Below are 17,253 nucleotides of genomic sequence, written 5' to 3'. Positions count from 1 at the left end.
GCTGTTTTTGAAATCATGCTGAGTGTTTGTTGTCACTGTTATCAGGCTCGGGTTCAGTCTTCACACAGACGAGCGCTTCAATCTGTTGATTAACGCTGTTGTGGAGACTCTAAAAAACAATTTTTTACAACCCAGAACCCCCCCCCCCCCCCCCCCCACACACACACACACTCCTGTCTCACCTGTTTTTTTTAAAGCAAACATACACCACTGCACACACCCATACTGAAAATGCAAATTTTGCATCAGTTATGTTTATTTTATTTAAAACATATGTTTTTAGTAAGTTAGATAAGAACGTTTGGGGTGTGAATGTGTACAGTTTATGTTGAAGAACAAAACGTCACAGTATCGTCAAGTTATATAAATTGAAAAACCCCATTTATAAAACGCCCATATATATATTTAGTTACCACTTGTAGTACACTTATGGGTTCAAGTGTAAGCGGTAACTAAATACATTTTTTTCTTAAAATACAGAGATAGTATGTTAAAAGCACATTTTAGTTCATATTCATGGTGTCTCAAAATAACAGTTAAGTACACTTAGATGTTCTTAAGATTATCTTAAGAAGTACTAAAGAAGAATTTATTAACTACAAAATTAGTGTGCGAAAACAGAGCACTTTAAGTACATTATAAAAGTGTACTTTTTTTCACCTGGGGGAACAAGCAAGGGATATAAGATTAAATGTCACATGTTTACTTAAATAAATGTATGTTTCTGAAATGTTTAATACACCATTGTTTGTGATCCTCCATCAGCAGCTGCAGTATCTCTCAGCTGTATCAGTGCATCACTGTGACGTCTGACTGACCGAGGTTTTTGTACCACTCTTTATCACTGTGTGAACACCCAGCTACTAGGACAGTGTCTACTCTTACAGTAATAATCTCCTGTATCTTCAGTCTGGACTCCACTGATGGTCAGAGTGAAATCACTGCCAGATCCACTGCCACTGAATCTAGATGGAGTTCCAGTATAACGGCTTGTTGCATAATATATGAGGAGTTTAGGAGCTTCTCCAGGTTTCTGTAAGTACCAGGCTAAACGATTACCACTACACACTCCACTGCTGGTTTTACAGTTTATTCTGACTTCTTGTCCCGGTTGAGCTGTTAGTATCGATGGAGTCTGAGTTACAGTGTACTGTCCTCTACACTCTGAGAGAGAGAGAGAGAGAGAGAGAGAGAAAACTGATATATTACACATTTTAAGAGAATTCATAATCATTGTAAAAATTGTATTACACAAACCTTGAGCAAACAGTGTGAGAGTCCAGATGAAGAAGGTGATTTTGTTTTTTACTCTGACTAATGTTATTTTTAGTTAGTTCAGTAGTTTTATTTTTACTCTGACTACTGAGACACTGATGATGTGCAGATGAACGGCATCTCACATAGGAGGGGACGTTCTCGTGACGTGGCGCACCGTTCCCTAAAAGTTCTCTAAAAGTGACAAAAATCCTGAACCTTTACAGAAAATTAGGGACGTTCTTAAAACATCCTCTTTTGGTAATGAAAGTGCTGCAGTTCAAGTTTCCTTATATGACTTTAGGGGGACGTTCCATATTGGTTATTCTAAGGTCACATAAGAACGTTACAAAGAGGACATTTGGGACATTAACAGAATGTTCCCATACTGTTTTCTGTTAGTCAGATGGGGATGTTTCATTCGGGACTGTGCTGCTCCTGACCCATTTGGAAACGTTTAAGAAGTACCCTTTTCACCTATAGGTGAATTGAAATGTTTTATTAACAAAGTTGGGGAGGAGCAGGTTCAGATAATTAACCAGAGGTGGGTAGTAACGAAGTACATTTATTTCGTTACATTTACTTGAGTAGTTTTTTGGAAAAATTGTACTTTTTAGATTTGAATGTGTGTACTTTTACTTTAACTTGAGTACATTTGTAATGAAAAATCTGTACTTTTACTTCGCTACGTTGGGCGACGTTCCTCTCGTTACTTTATTTTAATGCAGTACTGTACATGTTAAGAAATGCGTAGTTTATTCCAAGCACGCTGTCTCTTTATTTCATGAACGATGCCCCATTCACAAATGAATCGCTCTTTTGAGTCGATTTTGTTCAAAGACTTGATCAAACTTGTCGGTAAAACTGTCTAAATTGGTTGGCGAATCAGTTTGAATGGTTTGTTCAGTTCCTGCACGCACTGAATCGTCTGAAGCGGTTTCTCAGTGTTGGATGAAGTGGCAGTGGACCTACAGTCAATTAAAAGCAAATCTGCAAATGCTTCCTATTGTTTGTCAGCGATGAAGATCTTTATTAGTTGAACTGCGTATGCTGTCTGTGAACAATTCCACAGGTATCGATTTCATTTGATTTCAATTCATACAGCCAATAGTCGACATTTTACAACCAAGCAGATTATTACGCCACGATAACAAAGTATGTAGCATTTCTTTACAGTTTTTTTATGGACACATATCTTAATTTATACATTAAATAAGCTACCATTGTTCAGAGAGTATGAAATGAACACCCGCCGTTCGGTGGTAATTTATGGGTAGCCTATTGCGCAATATATATATATATATATATATATATATTAGTTACAAAGTAACTAGTAACTAGCTACTTGAGTACAGTTTTTGGATACTCTACCCACCTCTGTAATTAACCTAATTACTCAGGTGGAGAGGATTCAGTTAATCAACGTAACCAATGACAAGAGGTATAAATACAGCAGACTTACCTCTGTGCGTCTGACAGTTTATCAGCATCCCTCCTCCATCCCATCTGTGTGTAGAACTTTTGATTACCCGATGGGACACACTTATAGTGTTGCAAAAAATGCAAGTGTTTACAGAGTTTTTTTTTATTTTTTTATTGTTATTATTTTCAATACTTTGCATTTTAAAATAAACTTCTAAATGTCTGTTCAGTGGTCGCTATGTAACTAACAGAAGACACAATATTAAAATTGTGCTGCTTCTAATGAAGTGATAGACAGCAGTTACAAATGATGTACAAAATACACATAGCCTACTCATCTTTGCACCAATAAAATGTGCAACACTTTATGTTTTACTACCAAATTATATGTAATATCTAATTAATTTAACTTTGAGAGGATACAAGACCTGATTTTCGTCTCAGCAGGGAGGACATCAGTGAACTCCTGACAGTGCTGGAGATGGACAGGCATCATGGGTAGAGGCCGACTCTGGAAACCCTGGTGTTCCTGTTTTGGTTGGCAACGGGGACATCCTACAGCTTAGTTTGCAGGGCCTTTGAATGCCCCTACCAACTGTTCCTATTGTTATATTTATAATGTATGAAAAACTATAAAATCAGCCACTTTTCTTTACATTCACAACACTGGCATACCATCAGAGTATGCACATGAATATGGATCTAGAGCTGACTTGATACACCTGATTTACAATATTGCTACACATTCTTTCTTATAACAACCAAATTATTGATCTCATTTTACCTTCAGGTGGTTGCAGCTTGTGCAATATTGCACAACATATGCATTGGTGTAGGTGACCTCTTGGAAGATGGAGATGTTCCACAGGACAACAATCAGCCTCTCCGAGGATATAATGATGACAGCCGGAGCGGAGCAGCATGGATCATGACTACTTTTTTCAGGTAAATTTAATTCCAGAAAAATGTTGATGTACTTTTTACAGCAATTGTATTTATGTGTCACTTCATTGATGTGTACAAATCATACAATTGCTACATTGATCAACTGCATAGCATTTGTTAATTCATGGTTGTTGTTTTGTTTTTTTGTCTGTCCTCAGTCCTGAATCCTGATACAGAGACTTTTTTCTCTTTTTTTTTTCGAGTCAAAGTGACCTGTGACTTTTTTGTGTTCTTCAGTTAATATTAAACTTGACTTGCCTTGACTTGTAATAATTGCTTTAAGGAGCTCATTGATTCGGCCTAAAATAATTCATGTTAGCTAACTGCATGATTTTTATTATCTTAAACTGTACATTTCTGAAATGGACATTACTTTCACAGTCACCTCTGATAACAGATCACTCTAAATTGTGTAGACGTGTATTTTCTGTAAAGCTGCTTTGAAACAATATGTATTGTGAAATAAATGTGAATTTACACTGTTTTAATCTGTTTATTTAATATTGAACATAAAGGTTTATGCAATAAAGTATGATGTATAATTTAAAGGCTCAAGGAACAAATGTTTTCATTTGTTATTCAGTAATGTCCATTACAGAATAATATTTCTTCACATTAAAGCATAAAGAAACTAATGGCAACAAATATAATATCAGTCCTGCTTAAATTAGCTGAATATTTAACAGTTTGAGGTAAAAATAAAATATTCAAACTACATTACATCAGTCTGATTAAATTAAGGTCCCATTAGTTAACATTTCTTAATGGATTAACTAACATTACCAATGAACAACACATTTGTTGCACTATTTATGAATCCTAGCTTGTTAACATTAGTTAAAATACAAAACAATAGTTAAAATACAACTGTTCCTTGTTAGGGCATGTTAGCTCAGGTCCATTAAACAATATAAATACAACATTTCATTCTAAAGAAGACAAAAATGGTATAATGTTATGTAATTGCTACACTGTAACATAAAGCAACCGTCTGTGGTCTCGTAGTGCTTTATAGCATGTGTAGTTTACCAATTTGTGATTAAATGACAACAAAACATAATTAAAACATTAACTTACATTTCATAATGAATTCGGGCGTGCTTGATGTCAACTCACTTCCCGCCATGTTTTCTGAAATGCGTGCAGAGAGGATTGTGGGTAATTGAAGGCAGCGAAGGATACGTCTGATCCATCCTTCAGAACAGGCAGAATGAAGGGCGCGAAACAAAGGCTGCCTTCCAGGTCCTTCAGATTGAGATGGCCTTCAGCAGCGCTTGATGACGTCGCAGCCGAGATTTGCAGCCTTTTAATGCTGAGAGTACTAGTCTACAAGCCTCAGAAGGACTGGACTATGAAGGACACAGTCTTCTGTTTGAGAAGCACCCAAAGTTTCTTACGCAGAGCTTTCAAAATGACAGAGGAGAAGATGACGTTTCAGCTTACAAGAACATCGCTGAATTACTGTAAATGACGTAAGTAACAGTGCTCAGTTGAAGGTGGTAGTTCACTATTAGCTAATCAGTAACTACTGTTTTTTCATTCCTCCCAGAGAACTACTAAGAACTACTATATACAGGTTCATAATTAACATGAATGATGCATAATGTATAATTAATTCTAAAGTGAAGGTCATGGTATCCCACTAGTAATGACTGAAGTATTACCAAATCCTTCAGAAGGAATCACTAATTATTTGGATCAGTATTCTGAAGTGAGAAACATGATAACTCTCTAGTAACTACTGGAGTCATTGTAAACTTTTGAGGTTAATAGTTAATAGTTAATTTCAGTAGTTACTAGAGTGTTAATAATGCATTACTCATTTGTTCCTGTGTAGTTATTCATTAATGAAGGATCAGTATTATAAAGTGTTTCCAATCAGGCAAATAAGATCACTGGACATAAACACTCACTCTAGGACTTATTTGATCATTTTATGAAAAAAAAAAAAGTCAATTGTGATTTTTAAAGACCGTACTCACCCCCTTTACTCTGGTTTTGAAATGCTCGCATCTGGGCGAAGACTCAAAATTCCATTGGCCAGAAGTAATGCGTATAAAACATTATTTGTCCCAATGGCAGTGATTATTATAAATCACACTGTTTTCTGAAATAATGCAAGAGAACGGTTGGCATTATAGCACTTTTTAATTGATTGTTTAGATGAATTTTAATTGTTGTGGGATGTTTGGAAATATGTTAGGAATGATGTGGATAGTGTAATTCTGTTTATTTCTGTGTTTGTGTGTCAGTGTGTGTCGTGTTGTTAAGCACTTCTGTGGATGTATTTATGTATTCAATTCAATTCAATTCACATTTATTTGTATAGCGCTTTTCACGATACATATCGTTTCAAAGCAGCTTTACAGAGAATGCATATCAACATTACAATTTGGAGACTGCAGTTAGCTAATAATGTAATAATTTAGGCGATTAACATACAATCACTGTTAGCAATGTAATTGGAGGTAGAAGCAAAGAGCTCCTGGAAAAATGAATTACATATTAACAATAATTAGGATTTATAGAATGTGAATGTGCGTGTTGATCCAGATGTTGCATCTTCTGAAGTCATCGCAGGAGTTGGCGCCGTCTCTTCCAAAGTTTTAGTCATCTGAGGTCTTCTTAAGAGGCTGGATCCAAACTGAAACTGATGTACGGGCGTCCCGAGGTAAAACAGAAAAGCAAATGGAGAATAATTAGCATAGCTGCTGTTCATAACATTAAGCAAAGATAGTCATGTGCAATTGATTTGATATGAGATGGATTATGTGAATGCTTGGCTGAAGAGATGTGTCTTTAATCTAGATTTAAACTGGGTGAGCGAGTCTGAGCCCCGAACATTATCAGGAAGGCTATTCCAGAGTTTAGGAGCCAAATGTGAAAACGCTCTCCCTCCTTTAGAGGACTTAGCTATCCTAGGTACAACCAGAAGTCCGGAGTTTTGTGATCTTAAAGAGCGTGAAGGATTGTAGGGCGATAAAAGATCGGTTAAGTACACAGGAGCTAAACCATTTAGAGCCTTATAGGTCATTAGCAGTACTTTATAATCGATACGGAACTTAATAGGTAACCAGTGAAGAGATGATAAAATTGGTGTTATATGATCATATTTTCTTGACCTGGTAAGAACTCTAGCAGCTGCATTTTGTACCAATTGTAGCTTGTTTATTGAGGAAGCAGGACAACCAGCTAGTAAAGCATTACAGTAATCTAGTCTAGACGTCATGAAAGCATGAACTAACTTTTCTGCATCTGAAACAGATAACATATTCCGTATCTTAGCAATGTTTCTGAGGTGGAAGAAGGCTGTTTTTGTAACATATGAAATATGATTTTCAAAGGACAAGTTGCTGTCTAATATAAGACCCAGGTCTTTAACTGTCGAGGATGGAGTAACAGTACATCCTTCTAAATGCAAATTGTAGTCTGAGAGATTCTGTGTACAGGTTTTTGGCCCAATAAGTAATACTTCAGTCTTATCTGAATTTAATAGAAGAAAATTACTAGTCATCCAATGTTTTACTTCTTTAGCACACTCTGTCAGATTGGATAATTTAGAGTTTTCATCTGGTTGTGTTGAAATATATAATTGAGTATCATCGGCATAGCAGTGGAAACTAATTCCATGTCTTCTTATAATATTACCAAGTGGCAGCATGTATATTGAAAATAGCAGAGGGCCTAACACAGATCCTTGAGGCACTCCATAATTTACTATTGTTATCTTAGATTTTTCCCCGTTTAAATAAACAAAATTGTGACGGTCTGATAGATACGACCTAAACCACCGTAATGCCTGTCCCTGGATACCAATGTAATTCTGTAGTCGATCTAGGAGTATTTTATGATCTATAGTGTCGAACGCAGCACTGAGATCAAGTAACACTAGTATTGAGATACAGCCTTGGTCAGAAGCTAGAAGTAAGTCATTTGTAATTTTAACGAGCGCAGTTTCTGTGCTATGATGAGACCTGAATCCTGACTGAAATTTTTCATAGATAGCATTTTTTTGCAGGAAGGAGCACAATTGGACCGACACCACTTTTTCTAATATTTTCGATATAAATGGAAGATTTGAAATGGGTCTGTAATTTGCCAATACATTTGGATCTAATTGTGGTTTCTTAATGAGAGGCTTAATAACTGCTAACTTCAACGGTCTTGGAACGTGACCTAGAGATAAAGACGAGTTAATAATATTGAGAAGAGGCTCTTCTGCTACAGGTAACAATTCTTTCAGTAGTTTAGTGGGTATTGGATCTAATAAACATGTTGTTGGTTTAGACGCTGTGATAAGTTTATTTAGCTCTTCCTGTCCTATAGTTGTAAAGCACTGCAACTGTTCTTGAGGGACGATAATTGAGGCTGAATCATAAAACTCTGTCAAGGGTTGTACATTTACAACCGTATTTCTGATGCTTTCGATTTTTTCAGTAAAGAAATTCATAAAGTCATCGCTACTAAACTGTAATGAAATGTTTTGTTCTGGTGATGTCTGTTTATTTGTTAATCTAGCCACTGTACTAAACAAGAACCTTGGATTGTTTTGGTTATTTTCTATGAGTTTGCGGAGATGCTCGGCCCTGGCTGCTTTTAGAGTCTTTCTATAACGGGACGAGCTGTCTTTCCACGTGATTCTAAAGACCTCTAAACGAGTTTGTCTCCATTTGCGTTCTAGATTACAAGTTTCTCTTTTGATAGCGTGAGTAATATTGTTGTACCATGGTACAGTATTTTTCTCTCTAACCTTTTTTAATCTCATCGGTGCAACAGTATCTAATGTACTAGTGAAAGTGGTGCACATACTGCTAGTCATTTTCTCAAGATCATTTGTGTGTTTGGGTACAATGAGCAGGTGAGACAGATCAGGCAGTTTATTTGTGAATTTATCTTTAGTTGTCGGAAGAATTGTTCTACCTAGTCGATATCGTGGCGCAATTTGACAAATATCCGCAGTATGCAGTACGCATGTTACAAGGTAATGATCAGTGATATCATCACTTTGCGGTAGAATTTCTATATCAGTAGGATTGATTCCATGTGATATAATTAAATCTAGTGTATGATTAAGACGGTGAGTGGGTCCAGTGACGTTTTGTTTGACCCCAAACGAGTTTAGTAAATCTGTAAACGCAGCCCCTAACGCATCATTTGTATTATCTACATGAATATTAAAATCTCCAACAATCAGCGCTTTATCAACGTTGACCAATAGGTCTGAGAGAAAGTCTGCAAACTCTTTTAGGAAATCAACATAAGGCCCTGGAGGTCTATAAACAGTAGCCAAAGCAAGAGATAGTAGCGACTTTTTATTTATATCTGAGAGTGTAACGTTTAGCACGAGAATTTCAAATGAGTTAAACCTGTAGTTTGTTTTCTGGGTAACGTTAAGAATCTCTCTATAGATTGTTGCAACACCACCGCCACGGCCAACCGGACGGCATTTATTTTTATAACAGTAGCCAGGTGGACAAGACTCATTAAGACCGAAATAATCATTTGGTTTAAGCCATGTTTCAGTAAGGCAAATTACATCAAGACTATTATCTGTGATCATTTCATTTATAATAACCGCCTTAGGTGTCAGCGATCTAATGTTTAGTAGCCCTAGCTTTAGAAATTGTTTTTGTTCGGTAATTTTGCGAATTTCTGGTTTGATCACGATCAGATTTTTTCTAGATCCTTTATTTTTATAGTTGAACCTCACTATTCGGGGAATAGACACAGTTTCTATAGACTGTATTACACTCACATTTCTATCAATTAAGTGGGTAGAACACAGACTGTGATTTGAGGTTTGACTTACTAGTCATACGGTGCGAAGCGTCTTGGAGATGTTCTCCGACAGAAGATCAGCTCCGATTTTGCTGGGGTGCAGGCCATCAGCACGGAAGAGCCTAGGTCGCTCCCAGAAAAGATTCCAATTATTTATAAAGAGCAGCTTCTGTTCAGTACACCAAGACATTAACCATTCATTTAAAGCAAATAATCTACTGAACCTTTCATGTCCACGTCGGTACGTCGGAAGCGGTCCGGACACGATGATCCTCGTCGTGGGCGATGTGGCTCGTACCGTCTCGATCAGGCTCCTGAAGTCCTGCTTCAGCACCTCCGTCTGCCGCAGCCTGGTGTCGTTCACCCACACGTGCAGAACAACAGCTCCGATGCTCTCAGCGCCATTCAGGATCGCGGGAACCTGCGCAGAGACATCGAGGACACGAGCACCAGGAAAACAGTGACTGCGCACCTTACCTTTGGTTGTGGTAGCATGGACGTGACGGACGATGGAGTCTCCGATGACCACGGCGTCTCGTTCTGCCTCGCGAAGAGGGGAGAAGCGGTTCCTCGTCGAGACCTCGAAGACCGGGGGCGGCGGAGGGGGAGAGGTCCTGGTCCGAGGCCTGGCTCGCGCCTTCCGTTGCTGAAGAACCCAAGGTCCCTGGTGTGACGGCGCCGGAGTGAATGAGGGCTGGGATGAACGCGTTCTGGGTTCTCGGGCCCTGTGCAGAGAAGTACACGGCGTAGAGGAAGCAGGAATGTTAATATCGCGCTGCAAACTTACCGAGGATTGGTGAGCGTCAGCACGGGATGTTTCCAGCGCTGTTCGCCACTCCCGTAGCTCGGCCTGTTTCTCCAGAAGGGTCCGGATCTGTCGTTCCACGGCCTCCAGCTCCAACTGCACCGCATGCAGCTCGAACGTGTCCTCACCTGCACTCAAAGATAGAGACACATTCGGTACGCCCGCCATTAGTATAGATGAACAATAATATTGTGAGTGAGAAGAGTACAAACGCTAGTGTGACCACGCCGCTATTGCTAACGGGCTAAAGCTAGTAGCGAATGTTCGAGAAGTCGGATAAAACTAGCGATATCAAGGCAATCCGAGTGTTTTTTTTTTTTTTGTATATGTATGACACCAGTGTCAAAGACAAATTTCTGCTCCGTGACAAACAGAATGAACAATAAAGTTAACTTGAGCTCAGATCATTTGGCCTTGTACGAATTTAAATGGACTTTTTCAGACTTTGGCAAATCTGAGCAAAGTTTGAGACGATGTTGAGACATATTTGAGGAGAGCAACCCAGTCTCTGAGTAAATCATTCAGTGGTGTGAGATTTGAAGATGTGGCTTACATTCACTGTTGAAGAGTTGAGCTTGAGAACATGTTTGGATTGAATTCAGATCGTTGAGTATAATTTACAGAGAAACTCAAGTGAACATCATGTGGAACAGAGAGATGATGAAAAACACTGAGAGTGAAGATGGAGAAGAGACAAACACAACAGAAGAGATCCACAATCTCTACATACAACAAATGAAAACATCACTACAATCATCCTATAAAAAAATATAAAAATGTAATTAAATTATGACAATCATATTATTAAACTGGTTTTGGCAATCAGTCCTTACTATGAAACACTAATAAAACAATAACAGTCCTTACTGGAATAAAAGCCATGATCACATCAACAAAAAATTCATGTTATATACAAAAATACTGATGAGCTTCAAACAGATTTATGTTTATTTAGATGATCTAGTGTTATTAGTGTTTGTCTGTGATCAGTGTTGTGTGTGATTGTGTTGAATGAGCAGCTGCAGTATCTCTCAGCTGTATCAGTGCATCACTGTGACGTCTGACTGACCGAGGTTTTTGTACCACTCTTTATCACTGTGTGAACACATCTTTACTGTTGATCCAGTGGTAACTCAGACAGTAATAATCTCCTGTATCTTCAGTCTGGACTCCACTGATGGTCAGAGTGAAATCACTGCCAGATCCACTGCCACTGAATCTAGATGGAGTTCCAGTATAACGGCTTGTTGCTTCATATATGAGGAGTTTAGGAGCTTCTCCAGGTTTCTGTAAGTACCAGGCTAAACGATTACTACTATACACTGCACTGCTGGTTTTACAGTTTATTCTGACTTCTTGTCCTGGTTGAGCTGCTGTTATTGATGGACTCTGAGTTACAGTGATCTGTCCTCTACACTCTGAAAGAAAACAGAAACAAAATGAAATATATATTTGACATTTTAAAAGAATTAATAATTATTGTAAAGACTGTCTCACACAAACCTTGAGCAAACAGTGTGAGAGTCCAGATGAAGAAGGTGATTTTGTTCATTGTTGTTCTTTCGTCTTGTGTGATGATGAAGATTGTGTTCTGTTCTGCTCTCAGTCATGAAGTGTTAAACTCACAGCACTATAAACACTCTCAGAGCACTGAAGCATGTGTGACAATGCAAAGAAGTGGGCAGGATTTACAACAGACAAACTCATATACACTAGAGTTACACTATGATCATTTACATTCTCACTAATGTTATTTTTAGTTAGTTCAGTAGTTTTATTTTCATTTTGACTACTGAGACACTGAGGATGTGCAGATGAACGTCCATCTCTGTGTCCATATTCAGTCATGTGACCATCATCACTGCTACACTTCCACTAGATGAACCTCCATCACTAAAGTAAGATCATGAATCATGAGTCTGTTCAGAAAGTATCAGGACTGATTGTGAATCTCTAATCAGAGTTCATGGTGTCACTCCATCTATCATGAAGCCTCATGTGTGTCTGAAATCATCAAATGGAGAAGAAACAGGCTGATAAAGATGGAGACATATTAGAGCTTGTTCAAGAGATTCACAATCAGTCCAGATACTTTTATCACAGACCTTATATAATATTATGAAAACATACCTCATTATTTGAACTCATTTTCACTGAAGATTGAAGTCTGAAGCTGCAGGTTTTTCTGTGAATCATGATGATTGAGCTTCATATGAAGAACAGAAGATCATTATGAGAAACTCACAACATCATCCATGATAAAAGAGGTCAAAGGTCACCTCAGAGGTCACAGATCATCAGATATATTTCTATAAACAGTGTTATATCAGAAAGCATTTTGTCCAAACTGAATGTTGAATCAAATGGAGAAGAAACAGGCTGATAAAGATGGAGACATATTAGAGCTTGTTCACGTTTCATGATCTTGTGTGGAGATTCCAACGTGATCTCATGAGAATACGTGTGTATTTTTACGTACATTTACTTACGTTTTCATACACACAAAAACATACAATATTGACGTATTTATAGCACTAAAACATAAAAATACACAGCATTGTTAAATTTATAAAGATTGTGAATAGATGTTCAGTTTAGTTGGATACCAGCACATATAGGAATCTTAGGTAATGAGGAAGCTGATAAATTAGTGAAAAAAGCACTAAATCTTACTGATAAAATTGAGATTCCTCTTGGAAAAAAATGAAGGTAAAACTATAATAAAAAGTAATATTGACAAACAGTGGCAAAAATATGGGATTTAGATAATAAAGGAAGAGAATATTACAGAATTCAAAAATCAATTAAAGTAAGAACATTTAATAGTACAACCCCTGGAAAAAATTATGGAATCACCACACTTAGAGGATGTTCACCCAGATTTTTTACTTTATAGCAAACAAACAAATCACAGATATGACACAAAAAAGGTTTTGTTCAATAGCTTAACATTCTGGCTTCAGGAAACATACCTCAAACAAATCCACTTACATTTTTTTTTATTAATGGCAGGTCTTTTTCCAGAGCAAGTAGAGGAAAAAAGTATGGAATCACTCAATGTTGAGGAAAAACATATGGAATCATCAACAAAAAAACAATTGTTGCTCCTCCTCTGGCTTTTGACAGCCTAAATTCTTTGAGTCATGGACTTCATTAATGACAAACAATATTCCCCATCAAGCTGGTTTCAACTTTCTCAAATAGCGTTTGACAGATCAGCTTTGCAGGGTGGAGCCTTGTCATGGACCAGTGTTTATAATTTCCACCATAAATTTTCAATTGGATTGAGATCTGGACTGTTTGCTGGCCATGTCTTTGAGTTGATATGCCTTTCCTGAAGAAAAGCTTTAACACTCTTTGCTCTGTGGCGAGATGCATTAACATCCTGAAAAATTATTTCATCATCACCAAACCTATTTTCTATCGATGTAATGAGAAAAGTGTCCACAATTTCAATGTACACCAGTGCATTTACTGTTGAGGTAATGATTGTCATCTCCCCTGGTCCTTTACCTGACATGCACCCCCATATCATAAATGAGTTGGGGAATTTGATTGTTTTCTTCAAGCAGTCGTCTTTATCTGTTTCATCAGAACGGCACCTGACAAAAGTTCCAGCGTAATCTCCTTGGCTAATGCAGATTCGCGATTCTTCACTGAATAACACTTTCATCCAATCATCCAGAATCCATGATTGCTTCTCTTTATCCCACTGTAACCTTGTTTTCTTTTGTTTAAGTGTTAGTACTCGTTTTCATTTGGCTTTTCTATATGTAAGCTACAGTGGGTACGGAAAGTATTCAGACCCCCTTAATTTTTTCACTCTTTGTTATACTGCAGCCATTTGCTAAAATCATTTAAGTTCATTTTTTTCCTCATTAATGTACACACAGCACCTCATATTGACAGAAAAACACAGAATTGTTGACATTTTTGCAGATTTATTAAAAAAGAAAAACTGAAATATCATAAGGTCCTAAGTATTCAGGCCCTTTGCTCAGTATTTAGTAGAAGCACCCTTTTGATCTAATACAGCCATGAGTCTTTTTGGGAAAGATGCAACAAGTTTTTCACACCTGAATTTGGGGATCCTCTGCCATTCCTCCTTGCAGATCCTCTCAAGTTCTGTCAGGTTGGATGGTAAACGTTGGTGGACAGCCATTTTTAGGTCTCTCCAGAGATGCTCAATTGGGTTTAAGTCAGGGCTCTGGCTGGGCCATTCAAGAACAGTCACGGAGTTGTTGTGAAGCCACTCCTTCGTTATTTTAGCTGTGTGCTTAGGGTCATTGTCTTGTTGGAAGGTACACCTTCGGCCCAGTCTGAGGTCCTGAGCACTCTGGAGAAGGTTTTCATCCAGGATATCCCTGTACTTGGCCGCATTCATCTTTCCCTCGATTGCAACCAGTCGTCCTGTCCCTGCAGCTGAAAAACACCCCCACAGCATGATGCTGCCACCACCATGCTTCACTGTTGGGACTGTATTGGACAGGTGATGAGCAGTGCCTGGTTTTCTCCACACATACCGCTTAGAATTAAGGCCAAAATGTTCTATCTTGGTCTCATCAGACCAGAGAATCTTATTTCTCACCATCTTAGCAAACTCAATGCGGGCTTTCATGTGTCTTGCACTGAGGAGAGGCTTCCGTCGGGCCACTCTGCCATAAAGCCCCGACTGGTGGAGGGCTGCAGTGATGGTTGACTTTCTACAACTTTCTCCCATCTCCCGACTGCATCTCTGGAGCTCAGCCGCAGTGATCTTTGGGTTCTTCTTTACCTCTCTCACCAAGGCTCTTCTCCCCCGATAGCTCAGTTTGGCCGGACGGCCAGCTCTAGGAAGGGTTCTGGTCGTCCCAAACGTCTTCCATTTAAGGATTATGGAGGCCACTGTGCTCTTAGGAACCTTAAGTGCAGCAGAAATTTTTTTGTAACCTTGGCCAGATCTGTGCCTTGCCACAATTCTGTCTCTGAGCTCTTCAGGCAGTTCCTTTGACCTCATGATTCTCATTTGCTCTGACATGCACTGTGAGCTGTAAGGTCTTATATAGACAGGTGTGTGGCTTTCCTAATCAAGTCCAAACAGTATAATCAAACACAGCTGGACTCAAATGAAGGTGTAGAACCATCTCAAGGATGATCAGAAGAAATGGACAGCACCTGAGTTAAATATATGAGTGTCACAGCAAAGGGTCTGAATACTTAGGACCATGTGATATTTCAGTTTTTCTTTTTTAATAAATCTGCAAAAATGTCAACAATTCTGTGTTTTTCTGTCAATATGAGGTGCTGTGTGTACATTAATGAGGAAAAAAATGAACTTAAATGATTTTAGCAAATGGCTGCAATATAACAAAGAGTGAAAAATTTAAGGGGGTCTGAATACTTTCCGTACCCACTGTATGTAAGTTCAAGCTGGTTTTTACTGTTCTGTCCCAAAAATTGGCTCCTGATTCTGTCTGTTTTTCTTTTGTTTTGTTGTGTGTTTTCTATTGTAAAGGCATATTGCTTTGAGATTTCTATCTTGACGCTCTGACGTCTTCCTTGGTCTGCCCGTATGTCTTGCTTTATAACCTTCCCATTTAGTTTATACTTGCACCAAATTTTAGACACAGCTGACTGGGAGCAACCAACTTCTTTGGCCATACTCAGTATTGAAATTCCTTGTTGAAGGAGTTTTATAATCCTTTCCATTGTTTCACCTGAGAACTCTCTTCTTGGGGCCATATTTCATTTCAATTAGCCAAGTCAAACAATCCATTAAGGTGCAAGCACTCCCTTTTAACTGCTGACTAATTAGCATTTTTAGACTTGTCCCAGTATTTGTTTAAAATGGAAATAGATGATTCCATATTTTTTTCCCTCAACATTGAGTGATTCCATACTTTTTTCCTCTACTTGCTCTGGAAAAAGACATGCCATTAATAATAGTAACAAAAGTGGATTTGTTTGAGGTATGTTTCCTGAAGCCAGAATGTTAAGCTATTGAACAAAACCTTTTTTGTGTCATATCTGTGATTTGTTTATTTGCTATAAAGTAAAAAATCTGAGTGAACATTCTCTAAGTGTGGTGATTCCATAATTTTTGCCAGGGGTTGTAGAAACAGAAGAGAGGAAATAATCTACACAAGACTACGGTTAGGACAAACAATAATTATTATACATTATTTCTTATGAGTAAAATAAACAGATAAATGTGAGGTATGTGATTGTGAAGAAAATGTAGAACATGTTTTAATAAAATGTAGAAAATTTCAGGAAGAGAGAGGAAAATTTAAAGAATGTATTATTAAAATAGGGAGGGAATGGGATATAAAAGGTATTTTAGAGATAGGAAATTCTCAAAGCGAAGTTGTTGAGGCATTTATGAAGTTTATGCAGGAAACTGGTATAGGTAGAAGAATTTAAAAGACCAATGAAGCCATGATTTTACACACTCCAATATAGAAGGTAATATAGTAAACTCAATATTTGAACAGATTTTGACTGAAGATTGAAGTCTGAAGCTGCAGGTTTTTCTGTGAATCATGATGATTGAGCTTCATATGAAGAACAGAAGATCATTATGAGAAACTCCACAAAATCATCCATGATAAAAGAGGTCAAAGGTCACAGATCTGTTTCTTTAAACAGTGTTATATTAGCACACAACGAGAGAACGAATGAGAAATATAGGATATAAAGCCAAAATGAATCATGTCTGTTGTAAATGAGATCAATAAATGCTTGTTTGTGTGAAAAAGTGATTGTTGTTCCTTTGAGAAGCATTTTGTCCAAACTGAATGTTTGAGTGTTGAGAAGATCTGAGTTTCAACTAATATCAGTGTGTTGAAGTGTTGTTTCTCTCTCTCTGCTGGAGTTTGTGTTCACTCGAGTGGAATAGAGGTTTTTGTACGACCGTTTCATTAGATTGTATCACTGTGGTGCACTTTCGGTGGAGGAACTAAACTGGTGCTCGGTAAGTCTGTTTTTTAATTCCTATTTAAGAAAAAAAGGTAACACTTTATTCTAAGGTGAAGAAGTTACACGTTACTACATGTACTTATTATAGTAAT

The 17,253-nt window shown here is 37.8% G+C and overlaps 1 protein-coding gene and 1 gene segment (V, D, J or C); one reads left to right on the top strand and one right to left on the bottom strand.

Moving 5' to 3' along the window:
* Positions 1-17,253, top strand: part of LOC127506802 (immunoglobulin kappa light chain-like) — a 339,850-nt gene that overhangs the window by 273,593 nt on the left and 49,004 nt on the right. The window contains 1 exon segment of the V gene segment in view: positions 17,124-17,156. Within this exon segment, the coding sequence occupies positions 17,124-17,156 (33 nt within the window).
* Positions 5,922-10,751, bottom strand: LOC127506780 (uncharacterized). The gene is made up of 2 exons (XM_051883610.1): positions 9,431-10,751; positions 5,922-6,271 (listed from the first exon to the last, which is right to left on the bottom strand). The coding sequence occupies exon 1, from the start codon at positions 10,370-10,372 to the stop codon at positions 9,434-9,436; it is 939 nt and encodes a 312-aa protein (XP_051739570.1). The 5' UTR covers positions 10,373-10,751; the 3' UTR covers positions 5,922-6,271; positions 9,431-9,433.

This window comes from Ctenopharyngodon idella, chromosome 24 (assembly GCF_019924925.1).
Source record: "Ctenopharyngodon idella isolate HZGC_01 chromosome 24, HZGC01, whole genome shotgun sequence".
In the NCBI taxonomy this organism is placed as follows: Eukaryota; Metazoa; Chordata; class Actinopteri; order Cypriniformes; family Xenocyprididae; genus Ctenopharyngodon; species Ctenopharyngodon idella.
Note: the sequence above shows the minus strand (reverse complement) of the source record. Positions and strands in the feature narration are given on the sequence as shown.

What these genes read in the sequence shown, in the direction of transcription:
- LOC127506780 (XM_051883610.1), bottom strand. Translation starts at nt 10,372, where the DNA reads ATGGCGGGCGTACCGAATGTGTCTCTATCTTTGAGTGCAGGTGAGGAC.